The sequence below is a fragment of the Dicentrarchus labrax genome, unplaced genomic scaffold (genome assembly GCF_905237075.1).
Source record: "Dicentrarchus labrax unplaced genomic scaffold, dlabrax2021, whole genome shotgun sequence".
Lineage (NCBI taxonomy): Eukaryota > Metazoa > Chordata > Actinopteri > Moronidae > Dicentrarchus > Dicentrarchus labrax.
The window spans coordinates 19,023,377-19,040,815 of record NW_026136718.1 but is presented as its reverse complement, the minus strand read 5'-3'; the positions used below and the strand labels follow the sequence as shown (position 1 = coordinate 19,040,815).

At 39.7% G+C, this 17,439-nt stretch overlaps 1 protein-coding gene across 1 annotated transcript; it reads left to right on the top strand.

Annotated features, from left to right (window-relative positions):
• The first annotated feature begins 652 nt into the window (after positions 1-652).
• Positions 653-17,009, top strand: sh3gl1b (SH3-domain GRB2-like 1b). Its single transcript, XM_051378052.1, has 9 exons — positions 653-1,055; positions 7,531-7,599; positions 8,850-8,922; positions 9,002-9,145; positions 9,500-9,633; positions 9,717-9,875; positions 11,070-11,173; positions 11,355-11,488; positions 14,136-17,009. Exons 1-9 carry the CDS (start codon positions 1,011-1,013, stop codon positions 14,327-14,329), a joined length of 1,056 nt encoding a protein of 351 aa, XP_051234012.1. The 5' UTR covers positions 653-1,010; the 3' UTR covers positions 14,330-17,009.
• The last annotated feature ends 430 nt before the right edge of the window (positions 17,010-17,439 follow it).

Below are 17,439 nucleotides of genomic sequence, written 5' to 3'. Positions count from 1 at the left end.
TGCTCAGGAAAACTAAGAAAAGATGGGACAGTTGGATGTTTTCAAGCCAAGGCTGGATTACTGATTAGATAAGAAGGCCAGCTCCCCTGGGGCACCAGATCTCCATGGGTCCCAGAGAGCTCCACGCTTATTGTGTGTCAAACGGTTTGTGCTGATTTCATTTGAATTTTATTTGAGGATATTAACCACTAAAATACAGAAAAAAACTAAACTGACATGATAAACCTTATAATGTCCTAGAAAATGACTGCTTTATTACCTAATCTGGAGCGTCCTATCTTGAGGAGAGTGCCTGTGTCCAAAACCTGACCATTTTCAGATGTGTGCAGTATAGAAAAACTGTACACATTGTACAGAGGGTGGGAGGAAGGGGGGTTAATATAGGGGCCCAGTTGCCCTGGGGCACCCTAGCAATGCAGTGGTGTTTGAAGCCGTAACATACATATAACAACTTCATTTTCATTTATCTTTACCTATTAGGACGACCACAATAAGTCTGTTTTTTTTCCTTTTCTTTATGTCTTCAGGCATAACAGGGCTATGAGTATATTGTCTGAGAATGGGAACACCTGGCTTGTGGACGGTGTGTGCCCGCTGCATCCAGCAGGGGGCAGTGTGCACTAACACGAGAACCCATTAGAGTCTACTGTGTAAACTCGGGAAACTGATTTCTTCAAAGTGGCTGGTGCAGATTTGGTGCTCTGTAATAACCTCCAAGTTATACCCTGGATTGTGTGCGCTTCCAGTCCGGGGAGATAATAGTGTACATTGTGGTGGATTTAGCACATTTCGTTCCGTTATCTGCGGTGACAGTGGGAAGAATCACCCTCGACGTGGACGTGGTCAGTTGGCGTGTCCCGACTTGGAGTGACGGCTGTGCAGTCCTATGATTCCTCCTAAACATTTTTCGCACTGGCCCCTTTTTTTAAACTAACTATATCGCTAACTTTAGTTATATCGTGACCTATTTAACACCTTCGTCGGAAGCTGAAGACGGCCGGGGTTTCAAGATGTCTGTAGCGGGCTTGAAGAAGCAGTTTTATAAAGCCAGCCAGGTTTGCAAAACTTTTCTTTAAGCTAGCGACTGTCATGTAACGTTAGCAGTTAGCCTCGTTTAGCATTGTTCAGCTAGCGGTTTGTAGTTAGTTGGCTAATGTTAATAAGGCGTTGTGTTGTGTCAGCAGGGAGCTAATGTTAGACGTGTTTTGTGTCAGTGTGTAAAATGTCACTGTTATTGTTAGTTTCATCTGGCACTCGGTGTGTTTTTACAGCTAACTAACGTTAGCGGTAAAGTTAATGAGCATCTTTCGGACGTTTTGGATTAACGTTAGTTTGAACTAGCGTTAACTTATCTTAAGCTAATGCTAAACAACGTTATTATGCTGTTCTCGGTTTAATTACAGGTGTTTCACATTTTGTGCTTTTACGTTACATTAGCCGGCGGTGCACCAATTGAGATTCACAAAGTACACATCCTGTGGTAAACATTAGCTATAGCTGTTTGCCCAAGGGACTGTCCGGGTGACTCAGAGCTCCTACAGTTTAAAAAAACAAAAAAAAACAACAATACATGAAAAAGTCCTGCAGTATAATCCTACCAAGTATTGACACATTTATGTGAACAGTTTCCACTGAGAGACCTTGTTCATCTGTGAGGCATTATAACCTCAGTATCAGGTTTTACTGGTGCTTCTTCAGAGTGAAGACACCTATTTCCCAGCTGTGTTTTTGTTCAGTCTTTTGTTTAGCCAAGCCAGATCAATATTATAGGGCTGTTCAGGGGGGAGAGCTAAAATACCATTGCGTTAGAAATGCAACTGCCTACCAGGGACATATAAAAGTCTTGCTGTCTTTTCGTCTCTGAACCTTGGTGTGAATGTTTTTAATTTGTCCAGCTCTTTTAGTCATGGGCGGGGACGGTTAAAAGGATTTTTGAGTCTATTTTTCTTCCTACCCCTGCTGATCTAAGCAGGAAAGACATTTGGTTTTTGCAGCAGCTTCCTGTCAGGAACAGAGTCAGATCCCTGTTGGTTTGCTTGTGAAATTTTTTTTTAACACGATCTAGAAGCTGTCATGTTAGGGCTGCTGGTAGTGACTGTAATGAAAAGGAATAGTAAAGGTGTTTGCGGTGGATTAAGTGGAGTAGTTTTTTAGAAAGTGAACCAAGGAATGATGTGGAGTAGGAGGAGGCAAAAGAGTGTGCTTTCCCTGTATCTGACTGCAATGCAGCTGCTTTTCTTGCCAAAACTCCATGAGAGTCAATAACACTTGACATAGCTCAGATTTTCTTCACTGAAAGCATGCAGGAAGTTGGCTGTAGAAATGAAATCTGTGCCCTGTGTTTTCCCCTTGTTGTCCTCCTTTACTATCTCCCCTTCCCTGTTATTTGGTTTTCTGAAATACTTAAATGGAGGACATAAAAAGGTTAAGTAAGGGATAATAACCAGATGTCTGTTTCTGGTTTGTAATGGATGACGCATGAAGAACCAGCTGATGCAAAGCAAATATGAAACATATTTGACTTCATGTTTATATCTATCAAATTTGTATAGATTACACCAATAGCACTTTCTCCCAGCTCTGTAGATAAACCTCACTGTTGTTGTCTTTACCTTAGTTTAATAGCAGTCCCGAACAACAGCAGACAAACACCTGTGCAGAGGTGTCCGGTTATACTCTTCGGTCACCTGAAAATAATGTACAACACCTGCCAGCCAACTACTTTCATGAATTCCAAGTAGCAATAAAATAAAGTATAAATTGTGATATCCAGTGGAGAAACTATGCTCGGAGATGACGATCCAGGAAGTCCAGTTGGAGCAAAATATTTATGCATTTAAGGTTCGTCAGAGTCCAAAACACTGCACAAAACTTTTAGAGCTCTGGATTATCACAGCGATAGAGAGGTAAACAGTGGAAATACAGCGTTCATGTTGCAAAGTACCATTGATGCATTGGTTGGCCAACACAGCACTTTGACGTTACGTTGCAGCAAAAGTTAAGTCTGGTTCAACTTTTTTGCCCGGTGACCCTGCGTTGTTTTGCCAGTAGTCTCCGCATCAACACCCCTGCTGCATCAATGAATCGGTCCAGTGGAAATGAATGAGGAAGCTATGTTTTTTGCAAGCAGGGCTCTTTCTTGCCTAATATGTTCATTATATTGGGTGTTAAGACCCAGTTCAATCAGGAGAGATTAGTTGATAGAAAGTAGATTAGAGTTTGGTGCAGACTTCATCTGGGATTATGCCCCATTTATAGGATTGATAATAATCTGTCTGCAGTATAATTCCTTTATAAATCTGGGAAATTATTGCTCCTAATCTAGAATGAGCCGTAATACAGGTGCTGGCAATCCTTGTGAAAGATTGCAGAGATTGACTTTCTGATTTACTGGAAGTAACGAGGAGTGGGTTGCAGTTTGAATTTTAAATCTAGGGAGGTGGGAAAATTGCAAAAGCATAAGTACCAACTTGAGGCATATCTTAGTGAAGGAAGAATGAAGGAAGAGATTTTATCAAATGAATCAAATTGTTTTCCTGATTTAACACTCTTAATTGATGTATTGAGAATACTTCTTATACATACAACATATAACATATAATTTCCTCTAGGTGACACGCCTGTCTTTTCATATCTATATTTTAGATCTTTAACCACGCAGATCTAGTTTTCAGGACACAATGTTGTATCTGTAAAACAAATTTCTTTTATCCTTTTAATTCTACACTGAAAATGTTTTATTACATCAGTTTGCTTTAACAGTAGCATGTCATCATCAGGCTACAGCAAAAAAAGATAAGTTTGATGTGAAAGAGAACTAACCCACTGAAAGTAATGTTGTTTTCTGCACTAACTGTTGTTTCATCAGCAGATTTTTGACAAGCTACGTTAGGAAACAATACAAATCTACATTAAGCTGCTACTCGTTTAGCAACTTGGCCTCTGAATAAGGCAACTTTTCGGGCCTTGCAATATTCAGGTCATCCTTAGCCCAACAAGATCTTGAAATAGGTTTTGTGATAATGCAGTAGCACTGAAGTAACTACCAGTAGCTTAAATACCTAGTCATTATGATGAAAAGGATACCTGTTATAGACTGATCCCTCTGTGTAGCTCTGTGTGTTTATACCAAAACTCCCAGATCATAACCTTTTGTGGATGTTTTTGGCCTTCATTGCATTGAGCCTGTGTGCATGTAAATAGTAATGTTACTCTGACACAAGAACCTGATGTTTTCATTAGCAGGAGAAAGAAAATACAACCGTGCTTAGTGGCTTACAAATTACTCCCAAGATGCACTTTTCTACTATCCAAAATCAGGAAAGACTAAGTTTAGTAACTACAAAAATAGTGACATACTGCACTATGAATAAAATTCTTCTTCCCCTCTAAAAAGTCTCGTAAGGCAGACTAGGGTGCCACAAAATATAAGATAGCAAAGGTTTAGTACTACAGACTGCAATCTTTCCCCTGAGGTAGGGAGTGAAATGCTGAGTGGGCTTAGAGTTTAGGCTGTATCTTTACTTGTGACCCGAATCTCCCAAGGCCCCCTGTCATGTGCTTTCTGCATACAGCAGAGATTCTGCAGTATAGATACAGTATTGTGGGTCCCAGACTGTTCAGCAAAAGGGTGTCAGCTGCTGTTGAAAGGGAAGAGTAACCATTATGTATTTTCATGTTTGTCTGTTAGAACAAGAAATGGACAAACAAGCTCTTATTTATTAAACGTACAGACTTGAAGCTATGATGTTAAACTTTGTGACAACATATCAAACTACTGCTTTCCCACACATTTATGTTCTTTGGAGAAGCAGTTCGGTCATTCTTAGTAATTCTAGTAACCAGTCTTGTAGGAAATGACTCAAACTGCTGTCGCTCTAACACAGATGAGTTTTGTGAGAAATTTGACTGAAAGGGAAATGGCAGTTGCAAGTTCCCTTGCAGACACCTTTTTTAAATATATGAAAATATTCTGCTATAATTTATATTTCAACATGGTTATCCCACATGAAAAGTAAAAAAAAATAAATAATAAATTGTCTGGAAGATTTTCTCCCTCATCGACATATTCTTGATCTATGAATGCGCCGCCCACCACCGCTGCTTGCACTAGATTGACCGGTGAAAGAGCAGTGCCCATCAAGGTGGCTAGCATTAGAGGAAACAAGAGATTCAGCCATAGTCTTTGAGCCAGACGCAGACCCCAAAATTTCCCCCGGAGCGGGTCCAAGCAGCTCTGCTCCGCATAGAATATTGGTTTAATTTTAGCGAAAACCACAACCCACTCGCGTCAAGCAGCACAGAGTAGATTGCACTGGCAGGAAGTCTGACAGAAACGGTATAGACAATCAGGTCAATTTAAAAAAATAAAAAACCGCATGCAGACTGCGGATAGAATGTCACACTAGATCAACAATGTGGTACCAGACCAGAAGTCAAGTCTGTCAGATGCAGGTTAGAGGAGATTTTAAGCGGAGAAACATGCCGTTTTGTATCCTTTTTAAGGACGCTCTGAAGACGTTTGTGCACCAAAATCAGCAACTAGCAGTAATGTCAAAACACAGTGACCATATGGCACCGGTCATACAACTGGTATCTAACTGACCGAATCACAGTGGAGATCTTTTTAGTGTCTGAGCTGTCTAATGAAATAGCCGTGTGAGAACGTTCTTTAATGTCATCAACCATTATTTTGTCCTTCTGTTTTTTAAATATCTTCTGTATAAACGGTACCGGTGCACTGGCACTAAAAATATCTTAGCATCTTTTATTTGTTATGTTGGTTGTTATTTTGTAACTTGCAGTTGCTGAGACAGCATTAGTGGTTGTGAAACATAAAATAATATTTACTACGATGTTACAGTGTGTTCACATTTTCACGTTGTTACTGCATAGTAGAAGGGTCCAGTTTACATCCAAAAACGGCACAGTCTTCAATATTCACTATATTTCACTATGCTAACTATGCAAACTTACAAACTGCTCTGCGCTGGAGGTTTCAGATTTCTTTGTTGGTGGCATTTGCTTGACAGCGATTAGCCTTTAAATTTGTTAGCTAAATCTAGATGGACATTTGAATCTCAGATTTTAGGAAAGTGTACAGACATCTCCCCCTACAGTAAAGACATATGAAAACACATCACTAGTGAAAAACTGCACAGATACAAGTCAGACATTTTTAAGTGGAGGGGATCTTGAAGCTCTTATAAGAACAGTTGTGTGTGTCTCATAAACCAGTTCAGAGTGGTAAACCACCTAAACGATCGTGGCCAATCTGTGAGGGTGTCAGGAGCCTTGTGCTAAATTATACGTGCCTACTCTATATAGTACAGACCAATGCTACAAATATACAGTTGACTGAACATCACTCATATTGTTAACATATATTTTAGAACACTAATAACATCTACTATAGTGGTATAGAGAATAACATTTGAATCTTATAGAAGCAATTCTAAATTATTTATCCCTTTCTCCTGGCCTCTCTTGCGGTGTTTCATTAACTATCCAGTCACTTTGAAATGCACTCTCTGTTAATACTGGTGGGGAAAAGAATTAAAGATTAACAAAAGGGCTGTTACAAATGTACTGTACTGTTACTGAAATCAAAGCAAAAACACAAAGTAGTTATTGTGGTTCCCTTTTGTCTTTGCAGGATAATAGGTCTACAATTTACTCTGCAACCAAGGACTGTTGTTGTGTGCCATTTTCATTATCTGACTGGTGGTGATTGGAGTTGTTTTTCTGCCCATTCCACTTTGAGAAACTCAGAAATGGAACCATGTAGCTCATGGACACAGCAGTCAAGTTTTTAACTATCTTGAAGTCACAGCAGTACAGACTCATTACAAAGCCGGATTATATTTATTTTCCAGTTCTCTGTGACTGACTTGTGTCTCTGAAAAAGCACAAACCCTGCTCCCAATTTAAGGAATCAGCCAAGAAGGATGTTAAGTAAAATACTTGTACTGTACATGCACAGGAAAGGGAATGTTTTCCATTTCTTAGGCTTTTGTCTGTGGCTTAAATACATGCTCAGAGATCTCACTTGGAAATACATATGCTTTCAATCAACATGTTTTAGTTGACTTAAATTGTAGCATATTGTCATTTTTGAAATAGAAGTAATGGAGTTAGCTGTTCCAACATTTTTTCATCCTGGAAAGTGTAAAGAAAAGGGATTGCATAACACTGTTTGTTCTGTTGTTCTTTGTGTGATTTCTACAATATTATCTGTTAGTATACATTTATATGTTATTTGTAGAACACAGGGCAAGAAATGTTCATCATCACATATTCTCCACAGAGGAGGCATGTGAATGTGTAAATTAGAGATGAGCTCAGGCCTGTTCCGCACTTGAATCAAAACCTTATGAGGAGCATTAATTAATTGGCACGCTCTTTGCCTTTCCTCCCCCTTTTTCCTCGGTCTCCCTTTCTTTCTGTCTCCCTGTGTGTGTGTGTGTGTGTCTCTCTCTCTCTCTCTCTCTCTCTCTCGTGCCCTCTCGCTCTCTCTCTCTCTCCCTCTAGATGGTAAGTGAGAAAGTCGGAGGTGCTGAAGGAACTAAACTAGATGATGACTTCAGAGACTTGGAACGGGTGAGAGAAGCATCTTTCTGTGGTCTTAAAAGATAAACACAAACACTTTGGCCAAATCTGACATAAAAACCTCATTGCCATTAGGTGTACATTAAAGGGGAACTTGGCAACTATTTCAACTTAATAAACCCGTTTAGAAATCATTTGGATGGTTAAATGGCCTGTTCCGGTGAAAATGGTGACTGTCCCCGCTCCCCCTAGCGTCCCCAGGCAGAAAACCAACCTTGCAACTTTGGGGCTATCGTCCCGTTAAATTGAAAATAGGAAGTATCGCGAGAAGCAAGAACGAGCGAGAAACACAAACTGCTTTACGGCAATTCCACATAAACGCACACGCCCCCCTCAATACCGGTTAGCTACGCCGGCTATAAGAACAAGCGACGATGAATGTATTACCCACCTCGGTAGACATTGCTCCACACGAAAAAGTTGCCCGGCAACAAATGCACATCAGCAGCGGTAGTAAGGGGGAGGAGGCTGCCGCAAGTGAGTTTTTTTACGACAGTGTTTTGAAATATACGTCCCAGAGCTGTACGGGGAGATCGTTGAGAAAACATGCAACGACAAAAGTGAAAACCAGCGAAGAAATGGCTAGAGTTGCCAAGTTCCCCATTAAGATTCAAAACGATAAGTTGATTAACTGTTTAGTTGAACGACAGAAAATCTGTCAACATTTTGATTGTCAACCCTTGACAGTTGTTTGTAATTTTTTTTAAGCAAAAATGTCAGCTTTCCAGCCTCTGAACAGTGAATATTTGCTGGTCTTTGTAATTGTTTGGACTGTTGGGCAAACAAACTATTTGTAGACATCATATTGGGCTCTAGGAAAAACTGCTGATCATTTTTCATTATTTTCTAGTTGTTATAGAATCAATCATTCATTTAAGTAATGCAGAAGATAATCAGCAGATTCATTGATTAGCCCTAGTTTACATTTTTGCTTTTGTTCTTCATCAACAACATAAACAAGTCCACAAAAGAAATAACTTCAGTGCTTTCAGCTTTCAGTCACACCAGCATGTTGAGGTATATGTCACTATAAAATACAAAGTAAACATGATGGGAATGGAAAATAACCTACTGTATTTTAAAAAGTACTTTGACTCTGCTTAGAGGCCTATGAGCTAGCAGTGGTTACAAAGGGCTTAACCACTTTCCTCATTTGCCTGTCACTGTTTTATTTTAGTCGGTGTGATTACAGTAGCTCTGCTGGGCAATTGTGATGTATCTGTGCTTGCTGTGTTTTCTAGAAAGTAGATGTGACCAGTAAAGCGGTAGTGGAGGTTATCTCCAAAACATCAGAGTACCTTCAGCCCAACCCAGGTGAGAACAAAACCTGTTTTCATGCATTTATTTAAAGTTTGAACCTTTTGATTAAATTCATTTCAACTCCCCTCCACAGCGTCACGGGCCAAACTGTCCATGTTGAACACCATGTCTAAGATCCGTGGTCAGGTGAAAAATCCAGGCTACCCTCAGGCCGAGGGGCTGCTAGGAGAGTGTATGGGCAAGTTTGGACGGGAACTTGGAGAGGACACTAACTTTGGTAAGATATGTGTGTTTGTGTGTGCATTGTGGTTTAGGATAGTAAATCACTGTAAGAGGGTTTGGTTGGAGTTTGTTATTTTGGGTTTTTGGGTGTGCATAGTGTGTATGTGTGTGTGGTATACTTAATTAGCGACTGATAGATTGCACCCAAACTGTTTACAGAGCTTATGAAACGCTTTTTGACTATTTTAAGTACTGAATTTTGGTATTTGTGTCTGTGTGTGGTTCTGTGAGAATACTATGTTTCTTTGTGTTTGGTCTGATGGTGACATAACTGTGATATAACTAATAATGTGGTACAAACTATAAATCTAATTTCACTGAGCTATTAATCTTTATCTTTGTGGTTCAGGCGGAGCACTAGTAGATGTTGGAGAGGCCATGAAGAGATTGGCAGAAGTCAAAGACTCTCTAGATATCGATGTCAAACAGAACTTCATTGATCCATTGCAAGGGCTTTGTGACAAGGACCTCAGAGAGATACAGGTACACTCACATGAATTGTCAATGCAAGATAGTGATCACTTCTGTGCCCACTCCTAAACTAACTATGTCTCCGACCACCTCAGCACCACCTGAAGAAGCTGGAAGGCCGTCGCCTGGACTACGATTACAAGAAAAAGCGTCAGGGCAAGATCCCAGATGAGGAGGTTCGACAGGCCCTGGAGAAGTTTCATGAGTCAAAGGAAGTGGCCGAGACTAGCATGTACAACCTGCTGGAGACTGATGTGAGGACTTATTCTTTACTGTTCAGTGTGTGGTGTTAGTGTCTGTCATCTGATGCTTAATTTTAAGCCTGATGCTGCCCCTGTGCAGTTGATCTTTAAAATCAGGCTTCATGCTGTTGTCTCTTTCCTCAGCCATAAACAGCAGCTTCCTGATGGGTGAAAGTCTTACTTTTATCTACTATGAATACAGTGAAAAAGGCTGTACAAAAATGTTGGTTCAAATATACAGACTAAAAAATACTGATTCTGAGGTCCTTGCAATCAAATTTAAAAAGTCCTAGTATGTGTCTATTAATCAAAAACATTTCCAAAAATAACTTTCAATTTTCAGCCTGGGCCTTCTTGTGATAAATATTACCACCACTGTAACATTTCATCAGTTGCTTCATTGTCGAATTTGACTAAGCTTCACATTTGCATTGGAAAGCGGCTGTCAAACACACACCCGCAGGACAAACACACACCAATAGTTACACCTGTAAAGATTAATGGAACACGCCCTTTCAGCACAATAACGCTCACACTGGAGATAAACATGTCTTTAAATAACTGCAGTTATGACATTTAATCATCATTTGAGTTGGAGCATTTGTTTGCCCTGGACATAACTGTGGATGTGCACACTTGTAGGTGAGGAGAACACAACGGCTTGGAGCATATATCTGAGTGTATGTACTGTAGGTCTAAATTGATCTGACAGCACAGAAGTTAAGGAGTTAGTGTTAATAATTTAGGACTGGTTGACAGTGTGAATATGACCAGTGCTACTGGGGGGAAGTCTGATTGTTCCATATTTCCTGTTATTTCTATTGTGTCAGCCTCTTTTATGTCGTTTCCTCTGACTACTTAAGAACTATGTATCATAAATTTGAGGCTGTCACTAATTATCTTAACTCAAGGTCTGCTTACGAGCTTGAGATAAGGTTGAATACTCCAGAAAATCTCTCTAAAAAAACCTCTAATTTAACCAGCTGAGGTCACATTTTTTGAGAATGTGACCAAATGGCAATAAGTTGACACAAGAGTGGGCTGCATACTGGTCCCTGTGGAACACATCACTTTGCAGGTGCAAACCTTGGTGCGGGAAGTCATAGTTTTGTTATATGGAATGCAATGCTTTGTGTTTTATTACTTAGCCAGGTGGCATTGATTATCTTGTGTATTAAATGCATTCTTACATGTGTTTGTGTGTAGATAGAGCAGGTGAGCCAGCTGTCATCTCTGGTGGAGTCCCAGCTGCAGTACCACAGACAGGCTGTGCAGGTGCTGGAGGAGCTTTCTGACAAACTCAGAGACAGGTGCAGTAATGAAACCTGATGCACACAAATACCAACATACTATATAGTATATCTGGCTGTGCAGCTTTCTCCTTTGAGCCTTTCAGGTCTGGTTCTGTTTCAGCCACAATAACTAATCATTTTGTATTTACTGTGGAGGTTTAGAAATGTAGCACTTAAATCAGTTAATCTTTTTTAATAGGATGAATGAGGCTCAGACTCGACCAAGACGTGAATACACACCTAAACCCAAGCCAATCTTTGACTTCGGGGATGATAACCATTCAAATGGCGGCTACTCAACCTCAATGGCGCTGCCACCTTCACGCAACTCAGGTACGTTTTTAATATACGTTAGTGAAGAACAACATGTTGTAATTTTATCACGAACACTTGGTTAAAATAAATTTGAACTAACCATCATGTCAAAATGATGAAGTGGCTGACTGTACTGTTGGCACCAGAAAACAGATGATGTCTTGACAAAACAAAGAACCAAAAAAACTGCCTTGAATTATTTTGTATTCATCCTTGCAATTACATCACATTGGATGCCACATTGAGGGCAGTGTAAGCTATGTAGAGAAGAGCTGAGTTCCAACAACAAAACATCCAGCTGTTTCTACACGCACAGAAGATGGACTAAGCCAGAGTAGCGTGTGATTGCCAGCATGATTGCTCAAGACCTGCTACCAATTAGTACCACTGAGCAGAAATATGTGAAACAGTCTTTTTCTCTGTAGTGTGATTGAAGCATTGTAAATGGTGGCATGCACTGGATGTTTGACTCTCGAATGCTCTCAGTTGTTGACCATGAGAAAATGGACGTCTGTTTCTGCGTGTGGGGAGGGTGTGTGTGTGTGTGTGTGTGTGTGTGTGTGTGTGTGTGTGTGTGTGTGTGTGTGTGTGTGTGTGTGTGTCCTGTCATCTCACTGGCCTTTCTCCAGCTGACCTTGTTCCTCTTCCTTATGACATCATCAGAGCCGTCTTTTCACTCGGCCAGATTGTCCTTTCGGAAACCCAGATTGCGTGAGTTGTAGATAGTGTGGGCCGTTTTTGGTGTTGAAACAACGCAGTGAGTGTGCTTGCACATCGACTTGTGTGAAATATAGGAAGCACTTTAGGTTGTTTCTTACAGGTTCAGCACATCCAGTGGTGTATGGTGCATGTATAGTTTAACAGTGTGACTATGGTTTTGTATGAAATCCACATCCTGTTCTCTAGATACTGGAACCTTACTAAAAATTGCTAACATCTGCAATCTGCCATCACTGGCTCATTCTACAACTGATGCTGTTATAAATGCTGTTATCTAAAAGGACAGCCAAGGTCTTTCTACTACTGTTGGAAAGTTATGAAACCAGTGCTTTGGTTCATGGCAGGAGTATTAATTAACATGAAGAAAACAAACAACAAACTGTTGCCAGAGTTATAATAAGTTATTGATTATTATTTGTAGTGATATTTTAGTAAGTATCAGAATTATTATCAGTGTCATTAGGATTAATAAGGTCACCTGTAAGCTGTTGAATCAGGCAATATTTATCTTTTTTTGCACAACAGAGAGCTGCTTGGTAAGTTCTGAATACAGACAGTATGGGGCACATTTTAGTTTGTATCACCCAACACCATATTGTTTGAGTTTGTGTGTCAATGTGTAAACAACTTGCTTTAAATGAACTAAGGAGCAACAGCTTTTCTCTATTTACAATTAATTTCCTATTTACTTTAAGCTGAAATTATGTTTATATATAACAATGTATCAGATGACAGTATGGAACGGGTTCGCTTGTAGAACCAGAACATTTTCGGCTAAATCTGCCGCTGTCCTTGGCTTTACAGAGCCTTATAGTGAGTTTCAGCTCATTGTTTAGCTGTTTGACTGCAACTTCACTGTTTTGGTTCAGTCTCACCACTCTGACAAAACTCTTTAAAAACACACTGTACACTAACTGCTCAACACCAAACAGTAGAGACAGTTAAAGCCTAGCTGGTAGAATATTTACCTGCTAAAAAGATGGGTATTTCCCTCAGGAGTTGGGTGGGGAACAATAAACAGAGCTAAAAGAGAGTGCATATTGGACTTAAATGACTCACAACATGATAATGTTCCATAACAGCTGTAAGTAACTGTTTGCTACGAGTTCAACATTGATATGACAGTAAATGTTGTGCTGCCCTCAAGTGGCCAATAAATCAGTTAATAATTTATAGTATAGGAGTTTAGAGTAGATGGCAAGGTCAAAACACAGATGAATAGAACAAAATATCAATATATCTTCAAAGAAACACATATTGATGGAAAAGTGGATCATATTAACTTAAAAGCTAATTAGCTGTATTTTACTATTTGTCAGTTTATCAAACTGCACATCAGATTTATTTGCCACCAAATGGCATTTATTCTCCTACCTTTAGAGAAATATTTGTCATTGTCATTAAGTAGCTTGATTCTATTGAATTAAGTGTTTACATGATGTTTCTTCCCCTGTATAATAATACAGTATCTTGCAAAACACAGAGAGTGAGTGACTAAAGCTTTCCCCATCTCGAGCCTGCCCTGCAGTCTGTGGGGTAAACTTGATACAATGAGAAAATTGTTAGGAGACAAAAAAGCCTAGTTTGTCTGTGTGTGGAGCTCCACTCTCCTCTGCTGATCTATGTGAGGTCACAGAGAAAGGGATAGATGGAGGGAGGAGAACGGATATAGAAATCTGGTGTCATAGGATGTTGTGGTTTGTGGTCAAAAATGTAACTTGCCAGCAGTCTTGAGTTTGTTTGCCTGCTGTGTGGACGCTGACCTGCCTGTACTACGTGCTAATGTTATACTAACACACATATATAAGCATAAGTATGATCTACAGTATATACAGTAGATTACATGTTTAATGTGTGCAGCGTGACAACCTTTTCCTGAAACTAGCACTGCCCCCTACTGTGTCTGGAGGCCTTCCTCATTCTTCCTCTCCTTGTGTTTTGTCAGCCCCGGAGCAGCCGAGCTGTAAGGCGCTGTACGACTTTGAGCCAGAGAACGAGGGAGAGCTGGGCTTCCGCGAGGGCGATATCATCACCCTGACCAATCAGATCGACGAGAACTGGTACGAGGGCATGCTGAACGGCCAGTCGGGATTCTTCCCCCTCAACTATGTCGAGGTGCTCATTCCGTTGCCACACTAATATAAAGAGAGCAAGAGAGCCATGGAGGAGACTGATGGAGAGGAGGAGGAGAGGGAGAGTAGAATTAGTAGAGAGGGAGGAAAGTGAAGCCAAGGGATGGTCCGCAGAATATTCATTTTCACCTTCAGCTCCAGCGCCATCATCACAGACGAGCACTTTTTGTCAACTGGAGTTCTGGAGAAGACGGTCAGAGTTCAAAGTCCAGACCAGAATATCAACCTGTTCCACCCAAAGGTAGAAGGATCTAAGATGGACACAAAACGTCATTACTCGTTATCTGGCAGTCAGAAACATTTCTTGAGGACTAACTAATGACACATTTATAAGCAATATTTTTCTTTAACTAGAAATTCCTGATATAGTAAAAGCCAATTGGTGATTGTCTGGTGATTATGATGACTGGTGTGGCACATTCATGTCATCCTTTTTTGTGTGACTGCAGTTTGTTTAAAACTCAGGTTGGTCACCAACTTAACAGTCAGTTTTCAGACTGGAGAGGCCAACTCAAACCTCACAGTAAATGTGTAACTTGACTGATTATTATCCTCATTTCAAAACCCAAAACCTTGTTTGTGCCCCCTTTTAAGGACTGGAGCTCATCTCTGCCACCTGCTGGCAGGACTGAGAATTACTTATACCTAAACTAAAATGGAACTACACTCAACTAAATGTAGTTTAGTCTATCTAAAATGACAAAGTACTTCATTCATATTTTTAATGAGAATAATGAGCCAAAATTAGCCTCAGATCTGTGTTTTAGACCGTTTTGAGGTTTTGGCCTATTTGTAATGCTCTTTTTAAAGATCTAAGTGTAAGCTGTGCACTGATGCTAGCTTCAAAAGACAACAGGCCTGATACAGTGGTTTCCTTTTAATATTGTTTCAGTATTCGATCTATGTTAGTCTCAACCTATTAGAATAGTTTAGAGTAGAACTACTTATTGAATATGTGAGAAAATGTTGTAATTGCACCTTGGTCCTCAAATGAGATTGATGTGTGTGTGACTTACTCCACCATTACACACAGACCCCAAAGTTAAATGCAGACGTTGCACCTTTTTGTCACTTAATGCAGGTGTGTGTTTGTTGTGTAGAGATGCAGAATGATTAGTTGTGTAGTGGTGTCTGCTAGTCTGTTCAATAGAGGAGACAGAGCCAAAAAGTTGATGAAATGCAATAGAAACATATCGCTCGCTTGTTAAACTGCTAACTGTTCTGTAACATAGCCATATATTCATTTAGTTTTGGGCCTGTTTGTCTTAACGTGTTAAGCCTTTTCCTTTATTCGGTCCTTGACCCCGTTTTAGGCGGCTGTTAACTCCATACAGTACCTGAATAGATGACGCTGCGGGCAGCGACTCAGTCTTTCATTTTCATCAATAATTGTCCCGCTATTTCTGTCTGCCCTCGTGTCTTTGAGAATGTGAAACTCGTCTGTGCTTTGAAACTGATTCTGACCCTGTGATTCTGATGATTTACAGCAGCTCTGATTCAATTTATTTGTTAGTACATTTGGGCTGATGTAGACAGGTGTTGCTCCTTTTTATCTATTTAGACAAGGCTGGTTTCTTGTTGAGGATTTAGCCACAGTCCACACCTGCAGATGGAGTCTTATCCAACATACACTGTACAGTATGAGGGAAAGTCCTGGAGTGAAAGGGAAAACATCAAGGGAAAAATAAGTGTAAGCTGTTGTCCATTTTGATTCATTTGGAGAACGTTTGTTACCAAACACGAATCCTTACCAAACAGTTACCGTCAGTCCTGCTGATTTTGAATTGTTTGGCAGGGGGACAAGTTTTAATTGTGAATGACAAATGTGTGCTCTTTCATTGTTTGCAGTATCTTTCTGCTACATTTCCCCTCTTTATATCTGTGTTTGTCCATCACTCCACGCTGCCAAACACTTCCCCCTCTCCTGAGTTTTGTCCTTGTCTAATATGTTTACATTTCTGATCTTACTACATTTCAATGCTTGTATCAAGTTCAGGGCAAAGTTTAAGGACTGTAGGAGGTGCTGTCTGGATCCCACTGTTATAAAAAAAAAAAAAGTCCTTGATAGCTTTGTTTTAGTGCCTTTGAAAAAGAAAGGGGGAAAGTACCGCAACTAATACAGCAACCAAAACCTAACCTAGCTACTTAAGAAAATGGTCAAGAATTTCTTTTCTACTTTTGGTTTTATTTCTAGCCATTGGCACTTTCCTGTGTAAAGATTTAATGCATGTGTGCACGTGTGTGCACATTTCTGACACTACAGGCAGTTTCCTGGATGTGTGTTGTTTAGACTAATGTGAGGTTTATCAGCAGACTGCCAGTGGAAACTGTTTTTTATGTAGATTTTAATCAATGTCTGGAAAAAAAAATGTCCCACTGATTTCTAAGGGCTATGTATTTGTTTAATCAGTCTTAAATGCTCTTTCGAACAACATTAAATCATTCTGGCTCTCTATAGTATTATTTTTTATATTCAAGGCCTTTAAACATTTAAATTAATCTTTGCATGTAGTCCTATATTACACCTTGTAAATGTGTATGTCTTAGATTTAAGTTGCCTTTTTACTTTTGGTATGAGTACAGAATTTAACCGCAATATTTTGTCTTTTATTATCAAAATATTTGTACGTGCTTCTGTCTTGTCCCCCACCTCCCCCTTCTTACAATAAATAAAGAAAAAAAGCGTTTGTGTTGGGTGTGATCTTCTGACATTAAATAATGGCTGGTGTTAAAATTGTATTTAAGACATTTGAACTGACATCTGAAATCTTTGTGCACAAAATACTCGTAACCAGACGCTGTCTATAAGAGAGCTCAGTATTAAGCAGCCTGGCTCTAGGGATGGCAATATGCAAGTGAAAATTAGATTGTATGAATCTGGAAAATTATTTGAACCCTCCGGAGCGAGTGATTCTGACTTCAAACTGGGTATGTTCCCGAGGACCCGGTTCCTAACTGGAACTGGTCCAAAACTATTAAAAACCCAGGGTCAGTTTAAGTGTTTTTTTTATTTAGAATTTATATTTGTTTACAGGGTAATATTGAGTGACTTTACTGATGAAAACATTGCTGTTACTTATATATATTCTAAAGAAATGTATATATATAAATGATATC